The sequence below is a fragment of the Primulina eburnea genome, chromosome 2 (assembly GCF_022965805.1).
Source record: "Primulina eburnea isolate SZY01 chromosome 2, ASM2296580v1, whole genome shotgun sequence".
NCBI lineage: Eukaryota > Viridiplantae > Streptophyta > Magnoliopsida > Lamiales > Gesneriaceae > Primulina > Primulina eburnea.
In genome coordinates, this window is record NC_133102.1 from 1198731 (window position 1) to 1226122 (window position 27392).

The following is a 27392-nucleotide window of genomic DNA, read 5'->3' on the forward strand; positions in this document are numbered from 1 at the left end:
TTTGTTTAAACAAAATATAGATCGATTTGAAATTTCTTCCGTTTATTGCGTCTCAAACATCCAAACACAACTTAATCCCAAAATCCCCCAACACTGTAAACACCACCAGCGGGAATCTTGCCAGCGCTGATATGTGAAAAATTATTAACGACAGATAAATTAGACTAAAGCAGGAAAAAAGTCTTTGAATTCAACTTTAACATTCTCCTGCGCTCCCCTTACATTCTCCCTTCTCTCTCCTAATCTCCTGCCAACAGTCGAGCATCTACGAAGTATACACATCCTCGCGCGTGTTCTTCTTCAACTATTGGCACAAGTTCAGAGAATTAAGGGGAGACTTAGCGAACAATGCAGGTAATTTTGGTTTTTATGTTCACTTTTACTTCCGGTTTCGTTGTACTTGACATTGTTTTTGAATTTTTGATGCAGACGAGGACGGTTCAAGTTAAGAGATTGTCAGATCTAGCGTTGGAGAGAGAAATCCACGAGTTCTTCTCGTTTTCCGGTGATATTGAACACGTTGAGATCCGAAGGTGACCTTGTTGCTTTATTCTCTTTGATTCGATTTTGAATTGAGTTAGAATTGTTTCCGATTTTGGTGTGCTTGTGTGTGGTTGCAGAGAGCCAGGGCAGGCGAAAACTGCGTTTGTCACCTTCAAGGATGCCAAGGCTCTAGAAATCGCCTTGTTATTATCTGTAACGCTCTCTGTTTTTCCTCCTTTTTTACCAATAAATTATTTAAAGCCTTTTTTTTTTATTTTCCGAACAAATTCTGATTGTTTATTTACAGTTTGAGAAAGTATGTTTATTGCGCTGGCTTAAACAGACAAGTGACCTAGAATATACGAAGTTCTGTAGTGTCCCTTAGTAACATATCCCACTTATTATTACCATAAAATGGGGGAATTTTTGAATTTAAGGGGCTTGCGACGGACTTCCCTTGCAAAGAGAAGGTGTGCCCCAACTAATGTTGTTTTTAGTTGAAGTGCAAAATACACACCAAACAATACTTTTATAATTATTTGTGCCGGCCGCTGGGGAGGTTAAGCCTGATCTGCGATTTTCATATCTTATGCCAAAAAGTACGAGGAGTTATCATGGTTACTGTAAGTAATCTTTTATAATCTCAAAAGCCTCCCGTTGCCGCTATTTACCGATGATTTTCTCACTTTGTTTTCCAGTTTATGGAGGGCAAGTATGATAACTTTACTATTATCTTCATTATCTGATATTTTTGTAGTACACCTGTACTCGTGGGTCAATGATTAGTTTATGAAAATTTCAGGATCACATCTTTAACGGATAGGGTTACCTGAAATACCAGGATGGAATTTCTATATGCATACACTAGAATTTATATCTGCAAATGGTTGTTGGACATCAATAATCATGTACGACAGGATAGTAAAGTTAGAATCTATATTTCAGAATGGAAACGCTCAGGCATTCAGACAATTGTTATAAATTGAACATTTTTTTGTACCTCGTCGTGTTTGGAGACTTGTCTTCCTAATCAATGCTCTTGTGGCAATTTTTGAGTCAAGGGCTCAAGGTTCATATTGATGTTTGCGATTTTTACGGCATGGGATTTGATATCCAACACAACATTTTTTTGAAGGCAATATGTTCTCCGATCGCCTGGAACTTTCAGAAACCTTGTGAAATAGACCAGGGACAAGTGGATCTTATATTTATAATTGTGTTGGTTGTCTGTCATGCAGGGAGCAACCATCGTGGACCAGGTGGTTACCATAACGGCAGTACAAAATTATGTACCACAACCTGATATTCAGGTAGCCGGTAACCCTACATGCAATATTTATGGTATCTTCAACATGTTATTCATTTAATTAACTTTGAGGCACTGGCAATTTCAGGAAGTAAGGATTGCTGACAATGATGTGAGCGTTTCCCAGGCTAATACTTCTCCGGTTTCTGAGGTGCTTTATTACATAAAACTTGTTAAAATTTTAATGGCACGTGGGTTATATGACAATGTGGCACTTGCACTACTTTTGAAGTTCTCATTTGGTGGTTTTGATGATGTGGATTGCAGCAAACACAAGCATAGAAGATGTGATAACATTATTTGCACTCTTTGTTCAGATGTCTATCAATTGTTGACCACTAATTCATTGCCTTTCAAGTTCTTTGAATTTCGATTGTTTAGTCTCGGTTTTTCTTTTCTCTCATAGCAGGGAAAAATGAGCCCAAATAATGGGAGAGTGTATGTGACTAAAGCCCAAGATGTTGTGTCAAATATGCTTGCAAAAGGTTCGGCTATACGCCAAGATGCTGTGAACAAGGCCAAAGCATTTGATGAAAAACATAGGTTGACTGCCAATGCATCTGCCAGAGTTATTTCCTTTGACAGGAGAGTTGGGCTTTCAGAAAAATTTACAGTTGGAATTTCGGTGGTGAATGAGAAAGTGAAATCTGTGGATCAAAGATTTCAAGTATCTGATAAAACTACAGCTGCTATTATGGCTGCAGAAAGGAAATTAAATGATACTGGATCAGCTGTCAAATCTAGCAGGTTTGTGAATTATGTGCAGTATTATTTAACGTTTCTGTAACTATATCCTGGAAGCAAAAAAGAAGAGGATTTTTGCATTCTCTTGGTTGAAAACTAGATGAATTGACTCAATTTGGATTTAATTTTATGAATTTATCAGGTATGTGACAGCTGGAACAACTTGGCTGAATGGTGCTTTTAACAAAGTGGCTAAAGCTGGCCAAGTAGCTGGTGTAAAAACTAGAGAGAAGTGGAGTGTGGCGATTTCTAATTTGACTGCAAAGGTTAATTCTAGTCCCACTTTTTTCCTGTGCCATGTGATGTTTTATGCGTCAGTATAGACGAGGAATCAAAGAGGCGGAATACGGAGCTTGGGATGTTTCTCTGTCTGTTTCTGGCTATATTCATCTCTAAATATGTCTCTGCTCATGTCACTTGTCAGCCACGACTCTTTACCAGTACGGCATAGTGCTGCCCTCCGAAATCTTTATTTTTTACTCAACCTTTTCACGCTCTAATAGAGAATGCCGTTTGATATTTTCTAATAATAACACTTGATTAGAGCTTACTTTTCGTTTTTTTTTTATTAGACTGTCAGTTTCTACTACAGCATATTGGTACTCTCTTCTGCAGTTTCGTTCGATTCTTCTGGATGACATGCTTGGACATGTTCTAGTTATGTGGATAATACCATAGCATAAAATAAGATCGATTCACCAAATTATCATGTTTTCTTAGACTAGTCCTTAATCTCTTCATGGGTACGATCGAGACCTCTTGTCCAAACCAAATTTGTAATGGTGAAAAAGATCATTGTTATACTTTCGTCAACTTTTCTATATGATTCTAATATTCCTTTCTTTTTGGTTGCATGCATTTACAGGACTCATCAATTGCAGCATGAATCAAGGTTGGAGCCTGCAGCAAACCGCTTGGTCTCTCTCTTTTTATTGGTTAATCTTTGTCAGATATTGTGTATGATTTTGATGTAATCTATACACTGAGATCTATTATTTGTGTTATTGCTTTAATTTGTTGAACCTTGTGGGGGGGATTCCGTAGCGTGTGAACTGATTCCGCGTTGTGGATTTCGTGGCATTTGCCTAAATGTAATCCATGTTTAGGGACCTGCAAATTGTGTTCTATATTTCTTTCCCTTGTATTGATTTCATTATTTTCACCTCGATGTTGTCAAGCTACAGAGGTGTAAAAAAAAAAAGAAGCTACAGAGGTGCAAACTAGGCCAAAATTGTTTTTCATTTTTACACCGGAGAGATGTTACTCCGCCCCTTAACCTTTGGTGGCCTTGTGCAATCTTTATTTGAAATTATGATATGCATGTGATCGAAACCAAAATTTCAAACCATTGCCTTTACATTTACCTGCAAAAATAAACAGTGAATTACTCAAAAATCACGTGATCAAGAACAAAATGTGGTTCCCACGAGAAATCATCAAATACTGTCATGTGTTAGGCTATCAAAGGAACGGGGATTTTGCCAAAGACTTGTGTTTCCAAGGTTTGGCAGCCAATTTGGAAACAAAAAGACTGGAATATTCAAAGAAAATGAAAGTTGTACACGAATTGTCTCTGCCATTATAGTCTCTATATGACCTCCGTCCATGTCTTCTTGTTTACCGATTTTGAAACAAGAACACGTGCATAGCAAATTTTCCGGCTGACTTGCGAGTACAAGTAGTATGGTTTCTGCTAAATGTTTGGATATCATAGCATGGTTTAAAAATATGATAGATGTTACTTAAAGTGTTGCAGAAGATCAACGTTTGATCTATTGGAGCTAATGTAAAGAATGGACCACCAAAAAGGAGATGGGACATGTGCTGGAAGCATGTGACGAGGAAGTTCATGATAAGGCTGAAGGGGCAACACGAAAGTTCTCTCAAGTGTGATGATAGGAAACCTCTCATTGTCACGAATTGATTATCAAAACTTCCATCATGTCCGCTCCATTACTTGTTTCATTTTCTTCCTTTCTCGGGTTGATCAACAAAAACACACAATGTTTGACTAGAGAGACGAAGTTAAGGTTATTATTAATCGAACCTACTTTTAAGGCAAGAGTTGATCCAATGTCATACAATGAGTCACGTATAATTTTTCACGTACGTAGTTCATTGCATAGCCCACATGAAAAATCGTATGCACGTGTTTTCAATAGTGGATCAACCCTTGTAGTTTTGCGGCCTTAGGTAGGAGCGAATCAACTAGTTAATGTGATATCTCAAACATCCGAAAGGGATCTCGAGTTGAACTCTAATACCATTGTTCTTATCCTGTTTTGTAATCATAAAACAGGAAACATAGAAAGCAACGTAGGTACATGCTCCGTTCTTTAACTATGAATCTCGTTATCTTCAATGCACCATTATTCATTATACACAAATAAAAGGTAGCCCATACCTCAATAAACTTTGAGAATAAGACAAGAACTCTATTCCAAAACCTTTCCACTTTGTTCCGTCATTTATCTATTGTTATTGCCACACATAATCAGTAAAATGACTTGTCTTTCAACTTGTATGCATGGACCCTTTACCTTTTCTCCTTTATTATTAAACCTTTTGTCTATCCGCTCCCGCACACTATTCCAGGCCTTGGTGGTGGAAGATTCTCTTTACTAAATCTTATATAAAACGCAAGAATATTTGTAAGCCGTTGTCGAAATTATATCGGAGTCATTGTATCGAGGATGGGGGATGTTTGGAATGGAGGCTGTTTCAAGATTCATCTTTTTCCATGTCGCGACATGGAACGTGAGAAAGATCTCGGACCAGGCTTCATTCCTCACACCCCACTTTCCAAGGTCGGAACTAAGAATATTCTCGGGGAGGGATCGGAGGTGACCGATTTATTAGAACTCGAGGCGACGAAACCCCGTCGAATCTATTCGATGAATAACTCATAAAATTGTGCTTTCTTTTTCCTTGTTAAAGAGGTGTGATTGACATTCATGTTCGACAGGATAGGTCAAATTTCATTTTCTTCACCTAGCTTGGTTATGAGTTTATCTGATACTGTCTCATTCGTTATCTTTCTTTCATTCATTCATTTAACAATGTTCTGGATTTGGATCTGTTTTTTGGCGTAGATACGTTTCTCTTTGACTTTGTATGTAATGAATGTATTTCGTGGGATTCAAAGATTTCGATGAGATATCTTATGATTCTCATGCCTATTCCACTAACAGATTGAATGGAACATATCATTTACGTGCATGGTATTGCCGTATTGGTACAAGTCCATCTGCAAAATTTATATGCATTGACCTTCTCAATCTACAAAGAAGCAGCGGCGGCAATGAAATAGAATTTTTTTTTTTTATTTCCAAAAGATTTTGTAAAGCTATTTGGATTGGGCATTAGAAAATCTAATTGAATAGAACCATGTTGATATCAAGAATCATATTCTGGCATTAAAATAATTCCGTCTATAACTCCGAATCTACTAACTAAGACTGTTTGGTTCATGGAATAAGATAATTAATAAAGATCATATAATATTTATATGGATAATAAATTGAAAGATTTAAATGACAAGTGGAAATATAACTCTAATAAATTGAAAGATCTGAATGATAAGAGGAAATATAACTTTGGTTAATGTAGTTCTTGAGTCAAACGTTGGATAGAACAAAGACGGTATAAAAACAATCGATATGTTATCCTGTTGTCTTGTATGATAGAAAGTAGACAGACAGTGATTTTGCCATTCATTTCTTCTCCTTCGCTCAAGTAAAGCCGACTTCAATTTTAATTTACGCAGTACCATCAATTTGACGAGTGTCAACATCGTTAGATAGCAAAAAACATTTGGTAGTCTTAAAGTTCTGATTTGATCGGTAAGTTTGTTTCTAAACCTAAAACACTATGAATCTTGAAACAAAAATGTACGCAAAATCATATGTGACTAGATCGATCATTCATTATGTTGGATCACAATGATCAGCAGGGGTTGTCATGAATTTTTATTTGAGTTTTAGTAGGAGAAATTGTTTGATCTTGTTCAGAGCATATGACTGTTGAAACTACCAAAACATGTAGAAATATAAAAGTGGTAGAAGTAATCAGATCCGGTGTTTTAAGTTTTGATCAAATGGAATGCAGCAAAACATACGACTATAGCAACTCGCTGATTCGACCACAACCGGCCGGCAGCCATTCATGTGGTCGGGGATCGGTTGGTTTCGTGGAGGTTGAGTTGCAGTCACTATATACGTGTTGATAGAATATACAGAAACATCCCATTGGAACTATATCTACTTAAGTTAAAACAGTGATTCTTAAAGAACTCCGCCGAAGCCATAACTCGTACATAACCATGTAAAAAGCATCATAATCCAGAGGAGAAAGATGCCACTGAAAGTGTTTTCTCGCCTTTAAGACATTATTTTGTAAAATTAAATATTTCTCTGAGCTTACTCCTTGGAGGATTTTCTTCAGAAGAGGGATATCTAAAGTGGCAACGGTGATTGAAAAACTCTTCCAGTTAAGTATATCTTCGAAAGGGAGATCATAGTGATTGGCTATTATTACAGGGACACAACCGTAGTACAATGCATCACCTATACGGGCTGTATTGACTTCAAATCCTTTGACATGAAGGCAGAACTTACTTCTTAAAAGCTCCTCCGAATAGGGTGTTTCGAGGCGACCAAAGTGAACAGATATCTCAGTGTCGTTTTCCCATTCCTCAAGAAGCTTTGAGCGTACTGGCGAGTTTATTGATCCGGCAAAAAAGGCCAGCTTGAACCTGAAAGTTTGTTTAAAACAAGTTGGGATCGGTTAAGATCATTCTAATTAACACAAAACAATAAACCTTGTTAGAGAACTCCGGTGAATAGCTTAGTTTAGAAGCTAGTTTTAAATTGCATTGATGAATGTGATCATTCTGCAGTCAAGATTAATTCAATAAATCGATCCAAATGCAACCAAATCAACAGATATTCAAAGCATCGACACACCTGTCACGTTCCAGATTTGGAGGGTTATCCAGCCTAGGCCAAATTTGTGGCAAAGATGCATCTTTATGAGCGACATAAGAAGAAAGATAATAGTTTGAAGAGCATACAATTTGAATTGCTTTAAGTTTAACTTCAACTGCTTTCTCCATTGCAGAACGTCCGATGGAATGGCAGGCAACGTAAAAATGGTCAGCTCCCCCACTATGATTCCAGTAAGGGTACTCACGACTAATGTTGGTAAGATAATTTTTAACAAAGTCTTGGATACCAGATATCCCTACTCGAGGGTCGTGCCTGAGTCTTGTGATTGAAAAAGGTAAAAAGAAGAGATCGGCTTTGGAAGGATCTTTTGTAATGAAATGACTGTTTACAAGAACTTTTTTGAAATAACTTTCACTGGCATAATTACCATTGGGTTCGAAATCCACGGGTAAGAGCACATTAGCGAAGGGATGATCCTGTTTATGTGGATAAACAAATATCTTTAAGCTTCTATTCATTTCCTTGTAGTTCTTCAGGAAGGAATCTCTGTCATGGAATATTTTTGCGTCACTATCATACATCCCTGAACACAAAACCAGCAATTTCGAACCATAAAAACAAGGAATCAACTTTAGAAAGCACTGCAAGATTCCGAGTCTTGACTGCAGCAAACATTTTAGTGGCATTCATCAAGTATCATTGCCTCAGAATAACATTGCATGTCCAAATTAGATTCTAGTTCGACTTCGGAAGCGGACAAGTATAACAGTACATTTTAACCAGACGAACAACCTAGGAGGCACCAAACAAGAAACCAAGTTTGCTCAATTATGAATTGATGCTGACTGAAAAATCTCCGACTACCGATATTAACACAGTCAGAGCAGAAAAGTTGGTGCTGTTTTGGACTGAGAAACTTATAATTTAGAAGTTATAAATGATATTTGGAAATTTTAAAAACCCTGCTCCCCGGGCTAGGCCGGCCTGTCGATGATACATCCCTTCTGACACAGCAGCAAGCATTCACCAATCAATATAGCTAAACAAAATAACACAGAAATCTGTTTTCCATCGGAAAGACTAAAGAGTGAACTATAGCAAGCTGAGAAAATTTCCATCAATGTTCCACCTTCACAGATGATACTTGCACAATAAAGCCACAAACAACAATATTCCCAAAAAAAAAAATATATATTTTAAGAGTCAACCAAGCTTAAAGAAGGAAAAGACATGAAATTCCACATACCGCGTGATCTCTTATCAAACCCCGTATCACTTCGACCCTTGGTCTCTCCCGGAACAATCCCCCTCTCCGCAAAACGACGAATCTCGCCGTACCCAACAGATTCCGGACTATAAAAGGTGAAAACTTTTGTGGGTTTATCACGAATTAAAAAATCCCCATCTCCAGAACCGGAAATCTGGAGATGCCGAGGATGAATAAAGAAGAGATTGGAAGTGGAGGATATGTAGAGGAGTATAATAAGGGAGGTGGTGAGAGCTAAGGTGGCAGGCATGAAAAAGTAAAGGGACTTGAGCCCGTAGACATGTGTGCTAGGATCGCGGCGGCGCGTGAGCAGAGTGTGGATGAATAAAGACGAAGTGGCCATTGCTGTGATGATTCTTAGGCATTAGGGAACGTTGGAAAGTGCAAAATGTACAGCACAGTGGAGCAAGTAGGAAGATGATTATTGATTGGGGGCATTAAATGACTATATTGGAAACAATTATTTTTTAATTTCAAAGACAATATATAACAGCATGTGTACATATAACATTTTCTATAAATTAAATACAGACTTTGTAAATAAATTACATGAAATTTTTCAGCGACTATTCTTACATTTTTTATTTTTAAATTAAATTAATCGAAATATATAAAATCCTTTAATTTACAAGTTATTCTAGTTTTATCCGATTACCGAATCCCACAATTTTTTCATGTTTTACCAGCGGTCAACTTTGATGCATGTGCATACAATTCAACATTGTCTTACCTTTAAACACATAACAAAGAAATCAACGTGGCTACCATAATTTGCATGTTATTATATTAACATACTTAGTATGCATCGACCAATAGCATTTAAGAATTTTCACGATCTCACATATATTTATTTATCTATGAAAACTTTTAGAATAAAAAATAATATCTGATATAAATAAATGATCTATTCGTCTTACGTTTTAAAAAAAGTTGGAAACTTCAATGTCATTTGGAATCATTTTCTTAAACATAATTGTAGGATAGGCAGCTATAATCGAATCAAACTCCAAACATTTTGAATATTTTATATATCTATACGAAATAAACTAGTCTCGATCGAGTTCATCAAACACAACACATACACCAAGTCTCGTGTTAAAAAAGAGATGCAGTTGAATCAATATACATGCAATTCAAAATGTGGGGTGGAGTTCTATTAAAGTGAAGGGAGACTTAATTCAACCACATGGACTACTGATATTATAATAAACAACACAATTTATAAGCGCGCAGCTTCCATGTTACGAAGGAGCAACTTTCGCAGGCGGCTTCACAATAAGAACCGGGCAACGAACATGGTGAGCGCAGTAATTGCTAACACTTCCCAGCAGCGCCCTGCAACATAATACACAGCAAAATTTTTGAACCAATCATAAATTTGACTTCAATATCTATGAAATAACTAAAAATTGATAAATTTATAATTACGTACCTTTTAATGGCGCCGAGGCCACGGCTTCCAACAACTAAGACATCGGCATGCAATTGTTCAGCAGCCACACAGATCTTTTCTTTTGGATCCCCTTCAAGGATCAAAGGTTCTGCCTTTATCTGAAACCCCAAGAACGAAAAGGTTAATATATCTTGGGATATATATAGGGATCATATATATGCATAAATTAATGGAAGTAATTAAGTAAATGATGGCTCTCGCCGGCAAACCTTCTTCTCTTTGCACATCTGCAAACCACGACCGAGTATAGCAGCAGAATTTTGTTGTTGGGCTTTCTTCACAGATTCAGTCACTGCTGGTGTCGCGTACACAACTGCATGCACAACACACACACACACATGACATACATATATAAACAACAACAGACTATCTAAAATTTTCATATATATGTGTGTGTATACAGTATATATGTACACACACCTGGTCCAGCAGGGTAGATGAAAGGATGGAAAAGAGGCTGGACATTGACTAGAGTAACCATGCTTGAATCTAACTGATCGTGAGCGGGATCTCCGCCAGCCGCGGTGACCAAACTAGTGAAGAAATGATCGAGAGCCCAACTCAGGGCGTAGAAACTGCCGTCGCTCTCATCAAGAGCCACCAAAATATTCAGTTTCTTAGACTCCGATGCGGTCAAGGGCTGCGACTCCGCTCCCTCAGCTGGCTCCCTGGCACTCGTCTGCGGCAGCTCCCTTCCGGTGTCCATAGCTTGTACACTTTGGGATGATGGCCAAATATTTTAGATTTCGATAAATTAATAAAATCTGTTGACGCGATGGTTTTATATATATGCATAATACCCTTTCGGCACAAATTAATATGAATTATTTACTTTTAAAATTATATCTTTTCTTTTTGTAAATTTTATTTACTTGGATTATATATTTAAATATTTAATTCCTAAAGCACAGTTAAATGTATGGATTGGATCATCTAAATTTTAAAATTGTCTTTCTTGTCTCAGAGAAGAGAGGGAGATAGTGACAGTCTCCTAACAATAAATAAAAAATAACACTTGTCTTGCATGCGCAAAGAAATATCCGAAAAATGCATGCAAATGCGGCCACGTCGATGGAGACCTATCGGTTTGGCTTACTCTTATCAGTTTGTCGTGCATAAATAAAATTTATAAGTGAGTCATTTTTAATATTTTTTATGTAATATATGAATAATTCGAATAAAAAACAAACAAGTTTTTGTGAATCTATAATAATAAGATGCCTGAAAGTAAGGTCGATGACCAAAATTGAAGAGCCAATATTGAAAACATATCGGAGAGTACATGATTATTCCAAACAAATTATCAATGCAACGGAGCCTTTTTTTTGGCTCACATTTATTTTATAAGTGAATTAATTTATATTTTAAAGAATATAAAAATGTGTGCAAATGTATATCTACAATAAAAATTATTAGTTTGTAAATCCCATTTGTATAAATCGATAATAACCAAACAAGGGTACGAATAAGGTGATAGGGGCGATCGATGAGAGCCAGGAGAGTTTATTTGTTCTCCGAAACTTGCAACATATTCCACCATCCCATCAATTACAATCATCCATGTCTTGTAGCCTTTCCCCCACTGTCTTTCCAGGAGTCCAAGAAAGACTTGTCATTCCTTTTATATATAATATATACATATATATATATATATATAACGAATATTCCAACTTGTTGCATTGCATATATGTAGTTGTGTTTCCTGCGACGTCGACAACTCAATCTGCAAACAGAAATCGACAAGAAACCCTACTCGCTCACGCAGCTTGCATGTGCGCAGGAGCACGAGTTAGTTCTCCTGCATATTGTCTCGCAATTTATACTTCTGTAGCTAATTTCTTGAAGTTTCAAATAAGCTTCGATGAAATTTTGAACCTTCACTTTTAGAAAACTTTTCTCCCAGTTACATTTAAATGGGACAAAGTTAGTGCATCAATTCTCGAAGTTGATCCAAAGGAAATGATATGTGAAGCCGCAGAACAAATGCATGCTGATCTCATTGTTGTAGGTAGCCGCGGCCTTGGTCAAATTAAAAGATACAAAAAATTACTACTTGAAAACTTCACACCTTGAGGAAGTAATCTTAAAAAAATAATAAAAGATTGGATTTATTCGTGACAAAGGCCTTACTTAGGAAGTGTAAGTGACTGTGGCTCACCAAGCAAAGTGTCCTGTTCTCATAATAAAGCCATCGGATGCATATCGTCGATACAAACCGACAATCCCAACAGCATTTTTACCTTTCATTTCACGTGATATAATAAATCATGTGGCAGCCGAGAGATGTCAAGTGTGACAGACCGACTATACAATGCGGATTTGTCTCTTGAAGTTGGAGAAGAGTGAAACTTTTTACCATATAAATTTTCAATCGGAAAACAATCACACTAAATAATTGTTGCACACGAATTCTTCTTTTTTAAAAAAAAAAAAAGCAAATTGGTTCATTGTTGCAACACTCTGTAAGAGATCACACCTGTCTTTGTCTCGACATTCACCCGATTCATTTTTATGAGCAGCAGAAGATATGATCTTGCTTTGAAACCTGCACAACATAAACCAAAATAAAGCATGATCAGTCCGTTAGACTAGCGGTGAGATTTTGAGTTTGAGTCGCAATGAGTTAGTCAAGTTGTGGAAGTTTCTTGTATTAGAGTCACAGGTACTATGAGAGTTAAACGGCAGGGAATTTGCTGCTGACGAGATGACCGACCTTCATCAAACCGGACGGATTTCAGATTAAGAAATAGTATAAGGTTCTATTTGAATGATGGATTTGGTTTTTTATGGGAAAATTTGAAATTCTCTTGAATCAAAATCATCAAAACTGATAAAGTAGAATTAAACTATCGAATTTCAAAACACACTCCCCATTGAGTATGTTAAGCGTAAAGACATACCCAGTTCTAGCAATTCAATTTCCTCTTGACGGAAAGAGTCTTGATGTTTCCTCCCTATGTATGCGTTCATCTTTTCAACAGCAGTAGATAGATCCTGAGAATGACAAACTTGAATATTTTATGGAGGCAACCTAGACGATGGATAGCAATGGAGAACATAAAGATGATATTTTGTTTTATGTAAGACAACATGTTGGGCGTTAATTTTCAGTCCAAAACTCTAATCCGAATAATGCGCGTGAATTAATATCATGTACTTAACGTAAATACATGATAAGAAAATTGAACAGATGATATATTGGAGATTTGGTAGTACTAAAAAGAATGGAATATTTAGGCAGTACTCAGTTTCTTGCTCAGTTACTAGAAGCCAGTATCGTAAAAATTGACAATAAAATGTACCTCCCAAGATGCCAAACCTTTCATGTGTTTGGGAAGACTTTCATAATCATCTCTCGAGACTTTTAAAAGACAAATTTTACCTTGGCTTAAATTGTCTCTTGTTTCACCTGGGTTCAGCATAAACATCTGGATTGATCAACTATATGTTGCAATTGAAAGAAGACAGAGCTGTAACATATAAAGAACTAAGTATATGTACACACCTTGGATCGGTTCCAAACTATCCATGTGGGGGTCAAAATCAGGTTCATCCATTCTCCTATCTTCAAAATATGGACGATAGAAAATGTTCGTTTTATAACAAATGCGTAAATGGATTTATGCTCTTGTGTAAAGAGTCAACTCACCTTGAGATGCAATTGTTGCAAGACAAACATCAGAAATTCCAAACTTCTTTAAACTCAGTGAATCATCAAGCCTATATCACTAGTTAAGTGCTTGAGCAGTAAATGTAAGCAGAAAAGCATACAAATCCGTTCTCACGCATTTTCAATAGATTAGATTACAAACACAAACCAGTTAAATGAAAAAAACATATGTGAAGCGTTTTATGACTCCTACAATCGACATCATATTGGTGTTGCTGTGCATTGAATTAATAAGGATACAAAGGGTCTTCTTCTTCAACCAAGTTATTCTTTTTCAATCCTAAATCTTCACTACCCGTGGAGAAATGTTCCAAATCGCAATCTTCTACGTCCAAATCTTCATCTAAATCAACTAATAAAGCCAAGGAAAAACCAAGTAAATCTCGAATATCGAATTAAAATAAGGAGAAAGCCCTTGCTACCCAAAGCACCAGTATTGCCGACGAAAGTGGCATAAGTACAAATTAGTGCCAAAAAAAACGTACGAGGTGGGTTATAGTTGGATGATGAGCCGAGGTGATCGTGGAGGGCAAGAAGATCGCTTTGATTCTTCTTCAAGACCTCATTGCAGTGCCCCAAAAGCTCCTCAAAGGAAACCGTTCCGAAGGTCATCGATTCCAGCATGTTCAAGTCAACACCGGCAGCATTTACCCTCCGATTAACGCTTTGTATGAAGGTAGTGGACGCAGAGTCTACGCATATAAATAAAGAGATCGAGAACAGCACTATCAATCAACCTGTTGATTAGGGGGAAATGAATTGCTACCGAGAGGTATGGGACGGCGGTCGACGGACTCTTTGAGTGCTGCACCGCTACTTTGGAGGTGGTTGCAGAATTTCGCCACCGTCTTGCTGAATTTCCCAATCGACTCCTCCACGGACGCCATTTTCGCTCCTCCCTCCCTGACTCTCTCGAGATCTGCGACCGCCCTTTTTTTTTGAAACAATTTCGTTGGGTAAAGGTTGAAATAATAACAAATAAAAAATCTCTTATATTTTAATATAAGAATATATATAAATTACGTTGTAAATACATATATTAAAAGCGCCTGTAGCTCAGTGGATAGAGCGTCTGTTTCCTAAGCAGAAAGTCGTAGGTTCGACCCCTACCTGGCGCGCTTCAATTCATTTTTATCAAACTTTTTAAAATTTCTCCGTTGTAGTCTGGCACTCTGGCTATGTCACATTTAATAAAATACTAGTGACTATACACACGCGATGCGTGTGTAAATTTTTTTTTTATCATTATCAATGTACTAAAGTATAATTTGATAATTTATGGGGTGACTAAATTGATATTTAAATTGTTGAAATAAAAAAATAAATAAAAGTGTGTGTTGAAATTTGAAAAAAAAATAACAAAAAACAAAAGTGTAATATTAATATCATGTAAGGATAAAATTGAAAAAAAAACTTGGTGTCCTCCTAGGTAGTTACTATCATGTGCTCATCCTTAATATAATAGTATAGATGTCCTCTAGGTAGTTACTATCATGTGCTCATCCTTAATATAATAGTATAGATTAATAAATCAAGTTCAATTTTTATTTTTCATGCTCAGAAACAGATTAAAACACAGATGAAAATTAAGACATTCATTTGATTCCCCGTCCTTTTTCCCCCCAAAAAGAGTTCTATTAACATGATGATAAGTCAATATGTAACAGATCTAGTTACAAAAAAACTAAGAATGGCTTACCGAAAATCGTTATTACACTTTGCACGCATGCACCAATAAGCAAGAACATGTGCAACCAAATCCTTTCAGAAATTAATCTCTTACAACGACAAATGTTGAAGAATAAAACTCATAAAATTATGCTTATGCACACATGTTGATGTTGGTTATCTAAATTGAAGGAGTCATTCAACAAGATTACGCAGCACAAAGATCAGTTGTCAGCAGTCATTTACGTGATATATAGGCAATTCAACATGTGGTGAATCAAACTAACTCCTACCTAAGATGGTTGTAGTTCTGAATCCTAGACACCCCCAACAAGCTATTTTTGGTGTCCCTTTGGGAAGAAAATAAAGTCAGTCCATAGTCAGGCTACTCAAATGTACAGCTACCGGGGTTCTTGGCGCAGTGTTGAAGTAGCAGCAACCTTGGGTATCTGATGATGCTGGTTGCCGTAATTGCGTGAAGTTAAACTCGATCTGGAGTCGATGATGAAGGGGTGTTGACATTACTAAGCCTTTCTTGATATCTTCCTGTAGTTCTCTAATTGGAATTGCTGCCAAGAAACTCTTTATGTACGCTTTGCACGATTCTTTCCCTTGACAAACCACCTCTTCTTCAGGTTCATCTTTCATATGTTCCTCAGGTATTGTAACTGATGTTTCTTCTTTGGAATATTCCCCTGAGCTGTTTGGCTGAGCACCTGAGTCCAAAGACTCCACTGCTGGAGAAACGGCAGCCTGCTCTTCCATGGGTTTTTCTTCCAATGGTTGTTCGGTATTTGGCAGTTTATAGATGGTTGTATTCCTGTCGAATTTCAGTATGTATGCCTGATTGCATCCCTCATGCAGTCGCTCACCTAGTGTGTCGAAAATAAAATAGGCATCTTTCTCAACCTTGAGGACGAAAAAATGGTCATTCCAACTGACAATGAAAACTTGAGCGTCGGTTTTCAATGAATGGTTAATTTCGTCCCAGATATTGTCAAAGGACATTGCGCCTTGCAAAAAATCAAAGTTTCCACCCACCTTTTCGTCCGGATGAAAAAAGCCGATAAATGACTTCCCAGGAACTACAACAAGATCGCATATTTTCGCTTGGAGAATTGTCTCAAGATCAAAGTGCTTGTCTGGGAACCGTTCCATGTACGCTTCGTTCTCACAAAGTTTTCTCCACTCCAAGGAGCCATCTCTGATCAAGCTATTGAACTGTGATTTTATAGGCATGAGATCAGAATTGGTCTGCAACCAGTGAGCAATAACAGCGACGAGGGCCGTACAAGCACTTTCTCCTGCAGCACGTTCACTTCGCTGATCAATGGAGGCAAAGAAGACTTGTGTCTGAATCTTCATACTTCCATCCCTGCTGACTATTTCTTTCTGCTCCCAAGTGCCGACAGCAAAACTGTCATCGCCAAACTCGGAAACTGGTGATCGGTTTGCGTTTGAGCATTCATCAATTTTATGCCACTGAAGAAAATTAGCCACCACTTAATTAGACTTTGAGTAGAAATATTACTAAGTTGGAATGCATGCAATTGTTGTATTTTACGATAAAATATAATGGCAAATACCGCACATTCCCTAAAGCAAATTGCATCGATATAAAGTTACCCGGAACATGTGGGAGAATAAGAAGGCTTTCGTTAATATAGATGATGGTGTATTCCCAAATGAGGAACAATTTTGTCAATAAATAAAAAGTGCATAATTAGCTGATATAACATCTTTTCTGACTACCGCTGTACCGCATGAAAACAGCACCGAGTCTTCGTACTTAAGCAACCACAAAATAACCAGTAATTTTGGGCTCAAAGAACATCTATTTTTGTGGTTCTTATTTTGCAAGTGAATAATAAACAAAAAATTTCTTACCCCACAAGAGAGTGACTCATCAGAACTCAGTTGCCTTCTATCAAAGTCTATATCATCACCACCTTCTTCTCCATATGCTTTCTTCAGTAATGGCTCGCCTTTAGATTTAGGGGACCTAAAACTCAACTTCCTCTTCTTCCAAGGTAATATACTACGTTTAGAGTTTTGTATTAAGGAAGGCTCGGTAATAATCGATCCTAGTTCATCTTTTAGTGAGCAGCCAACATCTGATCTACGGCGGTTGCTATAGTAAATCCAGTCCTCATCCTCATTGTTGATTCTTGCACTGGAGTAAAATGACACGCCTGCATAATTAGCATATGCCAGCGTGCCATAACTAAATGACTTCCGAAATTTGGGATCCTCCTTGTTTTCCTCGGATTCTCCTTCTACGGATTCTTCAGCGAAGTCAGAATCATATGGGTAAGCAAATTCACCCTCTTCACTCTTGGCAGAGCACCTCCCCTCACTACCCTCATCATCACGGCAAGCTTTTTTGGCTCTTCGAGATGACACGTACTCGGTAAAAATTCTAACCTTTCTGAGACCAGCTTTAAGGGCTGAAACCTCATCTTTCTCCGTGGAAGATTCTCCGGACACTGAAGGGGATGGAACAGGCACAATTGGACTTGAAACCAATTCCAGTGTTTCTTGCGCACTTCTAAGTTCCAACAAGCTGAGAGATATCTGGAATATAGATAAAAATGGGACATAGTCAGAAGTAAGTGTCGGTAAATTAAAACTAAAAAATGATGTTAAATATCAGTTACTCACACAGAGCAAAGGACGATGCTCGACCACAGTTCTAGAAACTGCCAAAGGAATTTTGACTTCAGTCACACAGCCATCAGTCTTTGAAGCACAATCAGCAAGGTTTAAGGTTGCCAAACCAATGACAGAAAACTTGCTCTTCACTCCTTGATTCGGCTCCTGATGCAATGCAAAACGGTTTAAATACTATAAAAATAATCTCTCTAAAGACTACTTTTTCTCACACGATAATTAGTAATTCAAAATTTCTAAAAACATCTGATTCTAGATAATTCAAAACCGATGATGTAGCAGCATAGAGCTAATCTAATTGTAAATGAAGAAAAAGGTAGAAATATTAAAGTAACAACTCAACTGAATGCAATTACGGCTAACTAATTTTTTTATTAAAAATCATTTGCTTCTTAAGTCATGCATGTTTGGAATTCGAATACGCAGGAAATTGATGTGCTAATCAAAGTGGCAGCAAGTGTTTTCCATCAATGTAAAGTTGCCAATGAAGGATCTGCAATATGGTAATGCATACATAGATCATTCTTCAAGACAAAAATTCAGATGCCAATGGTTTTTTTGTTCGTATAAGTCAAAAGTGTTACCAGTTAACTCAGTTAATTATTTGTCACATGTGACCGTTATCAAGAGAATTAATGTACAATCTAAAGTCCTTACAAGTGTCATTCATTGGTACCTTGTTCTGGACAAAGATCCTTAATCTACAAACAGTTAGCACTGAAGTTGCAGGATTACATGATACACACGGTCGTTGAATCGAACAAACTAAAAGCACAAATCTCCACGCATATCAACATAAAAATGCTCAATGAAGATCATTATCAGAATCAAAAAACATAAAAATCACAATGCAAATCCTCAATCTACAACTACTTACACACGGGAATAGCATCTAACACGATCCAATTATAGCCACATAATAACAAGAACATACACTACCAAATAATATGAATAATAAAGGCCCAACAGATTCCCAAAACGGCGGCTAAATGATAACAAAAACCCGTCATGATATAAATCATGGATGTGAAGAGATCACATTTGTAAACCCTTGAATTGATTGAAAAGAGATCACCATTTAGGGAGTGCATTCGACTTCAGTAAATGAAACTTCGCAAAGAGTTATTTAGACAGTCAAAAATGAATTTCAACTGACGGGTTTTCAGCAACTGCACTTATAACTCAGGATTAAAGAATCAATTTGTCTGTAAAAATCATAAAGACGTTCTCATACAAGGATGAGTGTTAAGATTGAGAACTCAAGAGTAAAGAATCAATTTGTCTGTAAAAATCATAAAGACGTTCTCATACAAGGATGAGTGATAAGATTGAGAACTCAAGATTAAAGAATCAATTTGTCTGTTAAAATCATAAAGACGTTCTCATACAAGGATGAGTGATAAGATTGAGAACAAACACAGATAAATGGTGCTACCAACAGAACCAAAAAAATATCGTCCACAATGCATAGAAAAGAAACTATCAGCATATCCTACATTCTAACTAACAGTTTGAGCAATTATTTCTTAATTGTGTGAACCTTGGAAGAGTTGGCAAGTCAACATGGCCATATTTCTAACTGTATAGCCGAAGTATACGGGGCAAAATCGAAATCCGAAACCCATAAAAAAACTCGACATAAAAGTAAATCAAAGGGAAACAAAAAGTTTCGAAAAGAATTAATGAAGGGAAGAGAAACCCAATAAAATGCATAAACAAAAATTTAATATTCATTTATTGGGAAAAAAGGAAGAAGTCAAAGCAAGTAACTCACATGCAAAACAGTAAAATTGATCTCCCAGGGATGAAACACGCTATCCTTGTACCCAGAAAAATTACAAACATTCTGAAATTCCTCATCCCACTCCACCAGAACGCCGCCGTTTTGACCCTGTTTCACAGCCTCCGCTCTGGTAAAGTTTCTTTTAACAGTCCTCCTGAACGAACCCAGCGAAATCTTGGGACCCTTCCACCTGATCTCCACCGCAAGGCCACCATTATCCTTCTCTGCACCCTCATACACCCAATCACAACCCTCGAGCCTCTGCACTATGAGTTTAACCTCGTACTTTCTTGAAATCAGTGGAGGCCACGGCCTCCACCTCATCATCTTCACCACCATCTTATTATCAATCCAAGAAACAGAAAAGAGATGGGGAAACGAGAAAATTTGAGACAAATAGTCCTACTTTTCTCGAAATTTTGAAGATATCGTATGTTAGGTGAGATATATAACCGATAATACAAGAAAACAACGAAAGATATGAGAATTCTACATGGGTTTTTCTTGATCCTACAAATGCAAGTTCTCCACAATGCGACCGTGTTTTTTATTTCTTTCTTTCTTCTTTTTTAAAAAAAATGCGGACTTTCCTCCTGAAAAGTGAGTGGGATGGAAAGAAAAATAGAGAAGATCTTGCCGTTATCTATCTGGTTTTGAATATAATTATGAAATTGGATTATAAAAACTAAAAATGGTGAGTTTGTTGCCAATGAAAACGGCGTGGTGAGTAGAAAGTTGACCAAGTTTGGAGCTTTTAAGGTCAACAAATCAAGATTAGGTATTTGGGTTACTTCTGACGTCTAGTTATCCTCTTTCAATTTCAGATTTCCTGTTTTTTATGTATTCAATTTAATTTAATGCGATTATATCTGTTATGTTCATATATGGATAAATTATATTAATATTTTTGTAAAACAAATACATATATTTTTTTTCTATGGGGTTTTTCCTGTCATTATAGCTCTAAGATGATTTAGATTTGTCTTTTTTATTTGGAAAAATTTGTATGAGACGGTTTGTAAACAAATACATATAATTTTTCCTATAGAATTGTATTTTGTGAGACAGATCTCTTATTTGAGTCATTATGAAAAGTATTATTTTTTATGCTAAGAGTACTACTTTTTATTTGAAATATCGGTAGGATTGCCTCATCTCACAGATAAATTCGTGAAACCGTCTCACAAGAGACTTATTCTTCTTATTTACACAGAAAGTCTCGTGTATTTCTTTTTACGTTAAAAACTTTATTCTTCAATGTAGATATGAACCAGATAGACAAAATATCTACTTTTCGGTTTATTACTATTCATTTTTGTGATCTTGTATGATTGGATTTTGAAAATTCTGAAATTTCGTATTCAAATTTGGTTAAGCTAAATAAATCAAATAGTACTGAAATAAAATTTATGGATAAGAACATTGACGATTTCATAATTCAGAGTGTGTGATATATATAACATGGTTCTTGGTCAAATTTTGACGGAGTGGGATTGCCCCGTTGACCTCTTAAAATCTAATTTAAAAGTAATTATGGTGTGATTATATTATGAATCCAAAATAAGTATAACTATAATCAAAATAAAAGTCAAACTATCGAACCATGAGATATTGAATATTCACCTTTATAATTTGGATGGGATGGCATTTTGTTTGGACATATAAGTCAATACTGTGCACGATTTGCAAAAATATAATCTCTTGCAATCTTGAGAAATCCAAGAAACGATCTTTTTCAGTATAGCTCATGTTACGACCGTTAATGTTTATAATCCACTCATCAAAATCTTGTAAATGAGATTCAAAATATTTTAAATAACTTTGTGCTCAAAGAAGAATTTCAAGTAAAATTCGTATCAGATGTAAGTGAAATTTAGCTTGTATTATATTGAAATTGCATGATCCGATAATGAATGGATTTGAAATTCACTTCAATTTTGTAATTAGTAATCTCAAACACAAATTACACAAAGAACCCTAGATTTAGGAATTTTTTTTGAAAAAAAAGGTGATGTTATTTTATTTGGTTCCTTGGTGGGAAGAATGGATGATTAATCTTGTAGTAAGGGTCCACTTGCACTTTATGACGTACCTAATTAATAATTTTTGTATTGGCCTCGGGATAGTGACAGTGTCCAACATTTGGTATTATTATCGTAATATGTAATGGTAATAATGCAGACCTTGTTGTAAAAATGCAAACCATAACGTTGTACTGCTACTTCTATCATTTCCAGTTAGGGATCATATATTTTAATTTGGGAGGTGGACACGTTGTTCGGGTCTTCACGATGGATACTTTACTTTTCTAATCCATGTGTAAAATGATATATGATAATATTGAAATCGAATACATGTCATTGATTTAAATATCGATTGTTAGATCGGATTTGTGCCATTTTTCCAAAAATAATAGGTAATGATAGCGTTGTAATTATAATCTTTTAAATTATACAACATTCAAATACCGAAAACATCATGTTTCGATTATTCAAACAGTAAGAACAAATATTTCTTTCCTAAGAGATAAATTATCGAATTTATTTAATACAATTATAGTTAATATGTGATTTATAATCTAAAGTCATTAATGTGTGTGACATTATTAGCGTATAAAACCAGACTAAGTTATTGTTTACAGCTGGGCATTTAATTTTGATTGGTGTCGTCCAATTCAATGTTTGTTATATAAAATGTCTAACTTACGTCCTATAAGCTTTTGACAAATTATCATGAGTTCGATTTTTCATTCCAACATCTTATTGAACTAACATGTTTAACAGATCATGTCTAATGTGATTTACCTGATTAACGTAGTTTACAAGCTAATTACGTTAGTCTGGGTATTAATTTACTCAGTACACATTAAAGAATAGCGATTGTCGAATCCCGCGTCATTGAAAAAGAAAGTAAAAACCTACCTTTTTAGGTTGTAATCCTATAATATCATGTAAAACATTCACGTCTCACTATTTTTTTTTTAAATTAAATCTACGTGTATTTTACTCCATTTGATTTAATCAATCGGTCACTAAGTTTGACAATGACCAATTCTTATATGGCACACACCGCCGATTAAGTAAGAACCAACGAGAAATTTAAAAAAACAAATGTGAAGGCCACCCAAAAAACCTAATATTTTTTTGTTACCTTTTTTGGGATTTAGTGAGAGCAGAATCTTTTGTCCAAGTTAGGTAAAGTAGTAATTATATAAATATTTTTTTTCACTATCCAAAAAACCATTACAAGTAATGCGTTTATATACATTATTGTTGTTGTCGTCTCCAAACAAATCAAGATTTGTCTGATCTATCTTAATATCGGTTCGATGTTAATTTTGGTGCGTGTTTGGTCCTTTGAGATGAATGCCCATTTAAAATAATTGTGGGGTGAATTATATTTTTATTCAATTTGGATTTGGTCATTAATTCATTATACACCATGAGTGCAACAATGTCAGAGTGATGGTCTCCAAGAGTGTTTGAGTTATTGGAGACGGATATCTTATTCAATTGGTTCTAAAAAATATTATATGTTATGTTAAAAATATTATTAATATTATTTAAAATATTAAATAAATCCATTTCACAGATATTATTGTCAAAATCGTGTGTCTAATAACATCGAGGTATTGAATTTGAGATCAATTATTGAGTTCGAGATCTAATTATAACAATATTAGTTCTCTTGTGATACAATTTTAAGGATATTTATTCGTTAAGCGAGTATAATAAATAAAAAATAATACTTTTGATATATAAAATAATTTATTATGTGTGATTCAATTACGATATTCGGGTTGTTTAAGGATATTTATTGTCTCACATTAGTTTTTGTTTTATTACAAACTCCTCTTCCAACTAGAAATATCGGGTTGTTTTTTGCTAAAAAATAACAAACTCCTCAACCAACATAAAAATAAAAAATAAAAAAAATTGAATTGTTGTTTGCTAAAACCAAAGAAAAATTGGCCCGTTGGATTGTAATAACATCACATTAACCCATAAGTCTTGCCTTGGGTAAGGCCCATTTAGGAAACCAAATACGTCGCGAACGCATGAACTTTTGAAGCACTGCGTCACCTTACCGGACCAGCGAATTCCATCCTCACGACGTCACCCGGCCATGGTGAGTACGTCACCCATCTCTGTTCTCTGTGCAACGTAATCTACATGTTTGTAGCTGGAATCTGGTTAATCTTTTTGCACATATTCAATATCACGCACAAACGCAAGCGCGGGTTGCTTATAATTTGTTCAGAGGATCTAGTTTTTTTGGGAGAGCTGATTTTACTAGTATTACTTCAAATCCCTAACTTCCATCAGGTGTCCTAATCTCCCTGTATTGATTTTTTTTTTGAAATTTGTTGAATGGTGTCTTCTTTGTGTGATTGTTATCTGTCGAATCCATGATTTTATTAGCTAAGGCCCAAGACACATGATCAGGGAATCTGCGAATGAGCTTGAAAAATTATTTATGTGCTCGTGTTTGAGCTCAAAATTTCTCAGTCGGACTAATGCGCAAGAAATTTTCGAGATCATGTACTCCTGTAGCCTATTCTCTGCACTTCTTTTTACGAGAGACACTTTTAATTATTATTATTTGTGCTATATGGTACTTGATTTGTCACCAAAGTGTTGTCGGAGTAGTGTATCCTAATTCTAGCCATCGTTTTTACCTGTTGCGGCCGCATCTTATGTAGAAATGCCAAAGGGAGACAAGCTTGTGTTGAGGGGTTTAAAGTTCCATGGGTACCACGGGGTAAAGCCCGATGAACGGGTGTTGGGTCAGAAATTCTTGATAGAGGTTGATGCCTGGGTGGATCTTCGAGCTGCCGGTAATTCGGATGACCTATCAGATACCATCAGTTATACTGCTATAGATCTCAGTGAGACATAACTAGGAGTTTAGAGATGCATGAGTTTGGAATGGGGAAGTCTGCTCACCAAAAATTCGACATTGAATCTTTGAGTTCTTTAGCAGCTGAGCTGTACTGTTCGAACTTCAAAGGTTATCTTATCTAACAATTAGATAATATATTTCAGATGATTTAGCTAAAAGTTTAAACTGGAGTCACTTGTCACAACATAGTTTTGACACTAAATTCAATATCCAGTGTTTACATGTTGTCTCCGTATTATTTTGGTGGTTGGTTTCTTGCAGTTAGCAGGATTTTTCCTCCCTTAATTAGTGTTCAATAGGCTGTTTCCCGAGGCTCAAACTACGAAGAAAACTGACTGTACGAACTAGTCTGTCGAGGCTCTGGTTTTATTGCTTCCCATGCTTTTCTTCAACAGATCAGTTTTGGTTTCAGGGTGTGATATGATGTTTAAACTGAAAATTATGGCTACTTGCTCTGCTCTGTGTTTATAAACATTGGCCTTATTTTTATATGTTGTGTAGGATCGAACATTTAGCTTTGTGATAAAACTTGTGACTGCCAAAAACTATGTAAAGTTAATCTTTAACTTTGATTACCATTACCTATAAATCGTCGCACAGAAAGCTAGCAAACTCTACCCCATGACCCAATTGTCGCAGTCTTTGATATTGCCTGTGCTAGTTAAGATGATTCTTCGATAATTTGGCCGTGTTCGTGCAGCATAGCTAAAGAAATCGCCGAGTGTACACCTCACAATCTTGTTGAATCCGTAGCTGAACTGATAGCTTCCACAACCTTGGGAAAGTTCCCCCTGATATCCGCCGTTCGCGTGCAGGTGGGAAAACCATATGTTGCTGTGATTGGTTGAATGTGTGTGTTTTGTTTTATGTCTTGGTTATTAGTTGAGTGACGATTGTCCTAAATCAAATTATTCGACAATGGATCGTGAAGATTTACTTCAAATCCCATGGAAGATTTAAAACAAACGACATCATCTATTGTATTTCATATATGTTTGGAGAGGTCATGTTTTTAAAAAATGGTTCATCGGGTCTATTTTTTTTTCAATTTGTCCACTTGTTTAGTGTTTTTTTTTTAAAATATTTTTTAAAATGGTAGATCAATCGAAGTAGATGCGGCAGAACAATTAATGCCTTTTACGAAGCCATCAATTGCCTTCAACAAAGCCATCAATATTTTTCGAACTGCTTTGATTGTAGAAGTCTTTGATAGGAATGCGATGGACCATGGACTGGAAAGCAGCCAAGATCGACTAATTGATTTAAATGATATTTTTCAGAAAAATGTACGTACATCAGTGGAACTTTTATCAAAAAAATTTATCCATATTTCAATTACTAATTATAACAAGTTTCTTTAAATTATCGATATTTCATTTGAGGGATTACCACAAGATTGGATATATTTATGGTTAATTTTTATGATAATAACAAGTAAATGTGTCACACTTTTAGTTTCACTAGCATGAAGCACTTGCTCCAAACGTCAAAGTCTCATATTAACCTAATATTTGGTCCTCCCCTCTCCTCAAGCCTATTCGTCCTCCGATTTTTATTGGTCTAGATCGAATTATGTGGATTGAATTCTCGGATATTTACACGAATGAGGTGAGGCTCTAATTAAATGTGTGATGAGCTCTCGAGGTGGCCAGGTGGGTGGTGTTTCAAGTATTTTACGTAAGGCGTGCGCTACCGACGCGATAAAGAGAAATGATCTCGATTGGAGGATGGATAGGCTTGAAAGGAGAACATAATCATGGTAATAACGGTGGACCTTCGTTTGAGAGGAGGTTGAGAATTCAAACTAAAGTTTCAAATCGAAAAATCAAGAGAAATATACGTGTTCTACAAATATTTATAATCAATATCACTTTTAATATCGTCTTTAATTACTCATCTTTATTGTTACAAGTATTTTTAACATCGCCTTTAATTACTCATCCTCATTATTATCTTGTTATTAGTTGATATGCCATTAATTAATTGACATTAATATTTTAAATAATGACGAATATTGATATAAATTTCATGAGGTTTTTTTAAAATAATTATTAGTTCTTTTAATATATATATATCGTCTTTAATTACTCATCTTTATTGTTACAAGTATTTTTAACATCGCCTTTAATTACTCATCCTCATTATTATCTTGTTATTAGTTGATATGCCATTAATTAATTGACATTAATATTTTAAATAATGACGAATATTGATATAAATTTCATGAGGTTTTTTAAAATAATTATTAGTTCTTTTAATATATATATATATATATATATATATATATATATATATATATATATATATATATATATATATATATATACTAGAAATAATGTACGTGCGTTGCACGTAGAAAACATATGTTGAAATAATTATAATTTGAAATAAAATTAGTTAACTCAACAAAAAGTAATGATAATAGTATTGTAAATTTTGACAATCGTGTTAATTAGCATATGTAACTAATTAGGAAAAAAACATTTTTCTTAGTTTTAAA

General features: G+C 35.7%; 6 protein-coding genes, 1 long non-coding RNA gene and 1 other non-coding gene across 9 annotated transcripts; 4 read left to right on the forward strand and 4 right to left on the reverse strand.

Annotated features, from left to right (window-relative positions):
* The first annotated feature begins 134 nt into the window (after positions 1-134).
* Positions 135-3644, forward strand: LOC140816940 (binding partner of ACD11 1-like). 2 transcript variants are annotated; one of them, XM_073176453.1, is made up of 8 exons: positions 135-354; positions 430-533; positions 621-696; positions 1722-1793; positions 1878-1940; positions 2196-2536; positions 2676-2799; positions 3399-3644. In XM_073176453.1, exons 1-8 carry the CDS (start codon positions 349-351, stop codon positions 3417-3419), a joined length of 807 nt encoding a protein of 268 aa, XP_073032554.1. In that variant the 5' UTR covers positions 135-348; the 3' UTR covers positions 3420-3644. The 2 variants fall into 2 exon arrangements, with proteins under 2 accessions (XP_073032554.1, XP_073032564.1); XM_073176463.1 differs by having other exon boundaries at positions 2199-2536.
* A 2936-nt stretch (positions 3645-6580) lies between these two features.
* On the reverse strand, positions 6581-9230 carry LOC140816950 (probable glycosyltransferase At5g03795). Its single transcript, XM_073176474.1, has 3 exons — positions 8726-9230; positions 7498-8062; positions 6581-7286 (listed from the first exon to the last, which is right to left on the reverse strand). Exons 1-3 carry the CDS (start codon positions 9087-9089, stop codon positions 6797-6799), a joined length of 1419 nt encoding a protein of 472 aa, XP_073032575.1. The 5' UTR covers positions 9090-9230; the 3' UTR covers positions 6581-6796.
* A 444-nt stretch (positions 9231-9674) lies between these two features.
* Positions 9675-10958, reverse strand: LOC140824435 (universal stress protein A-like protein). Its single transcript, XM_073186026.1, has 4 exons — positions 10620-10958; positions 10409-10512; positions 10179-10297; positions 9675-10081 (listed from the first exon to the last, which is right to left on the reverse strand). The coding sequence occupies exons 1-4, from the start codon at positions 10903-10905 to the stop codon at positions 9988-9990; spliced, it is 603 nt and encodes a 200-aa protein (XP_073042127.1). The 5' UTR covers positions 10906-10958; the 3' UTR covers positions 9675-9987.
* Positions 10959-11416: 458 nt separating this feature from the next.
* Positions 11417-12495, forward strand: LOC140823974 (uncharacterized). Its single transcript, XM_073185580.1, is given in 4 exon segments — positions 11417-11426; positions 12103-12237; positions 12325-12346; positions 12348-12495. Coding segments are annotated over 4 exon segments (315 nt in total).
* Positions 12496-12627: 132 nt separating this feature from the next.
* Positions 12628-14815, reverse strand: LOC140824436 (uncharacterized). The gene is made up of 8 exons (XM_073186027.1): positions 14636-14815; positions 14355-14561; positions 14110-14221; positions 13849-13919; positions 13705-13764; positions 13502-13608; positions 13100-13193; positions 12628-12744 (listed from the first exon to the last, which is right to left on the reverse strand). Exons 1-8 carry the CDS (start codon positions 14754-14756, stop codon positions 12644-12646), a joined length of 873 nt encoding a protein of 290 aa, XP_073042128.1. The 5' UTR covers positions 14757-14815; the 3' UTR covers positions 12628-12643.
* Positions 14816-14914: 99 nt separating this feature from the next.
* TRNAR-CCU (transfer RNA arginine (anticodon CCU)) lies at positions 14915-14987 on the forward strand. The gene has a single exon. It is a non-coding gene; the product is annotated as a tRNA-Arg (tRNA).
* A 596-nt stretch (positions 14988-15583) lies between these two features.
* LOC140816959 (uncharacterized) lies at positions 15584-20708 on the reverse strand. Its single transcript, XM_073176484.1, has 4 exons — positions 19982-20708; positions 18199-18354; positions 17425-18111; positions 15584-17019 (listed from the first exon to the last, which is right to left on the reverse strand). Exons 1-4 carry the CDS (start codon positions 20327-20329, stop codon positions 15907-15909), a joined length of 2304 nt encoding a protein of 767 aa, XP_073032585.1. The 5' UTR covers positions 20330-20708; the 3' UTR covers positions 15584-15906.
* Positions 20709-23996: 3288 nt separating this feature from the next.
* Positions 23997-25284, forward strand: LOC140816971 (uncharacterized). Its single transcript, XR_012114701.1, has 2 exons — positions 23997-24118; positions 24693-25284. It is a non-coding gene; the product is annotated as an uncharacterized lncRNA (long non-coding RNA).
* The last annotated feature ends 2108 nt before the right edge of the window (positions 25285-27392 follow it).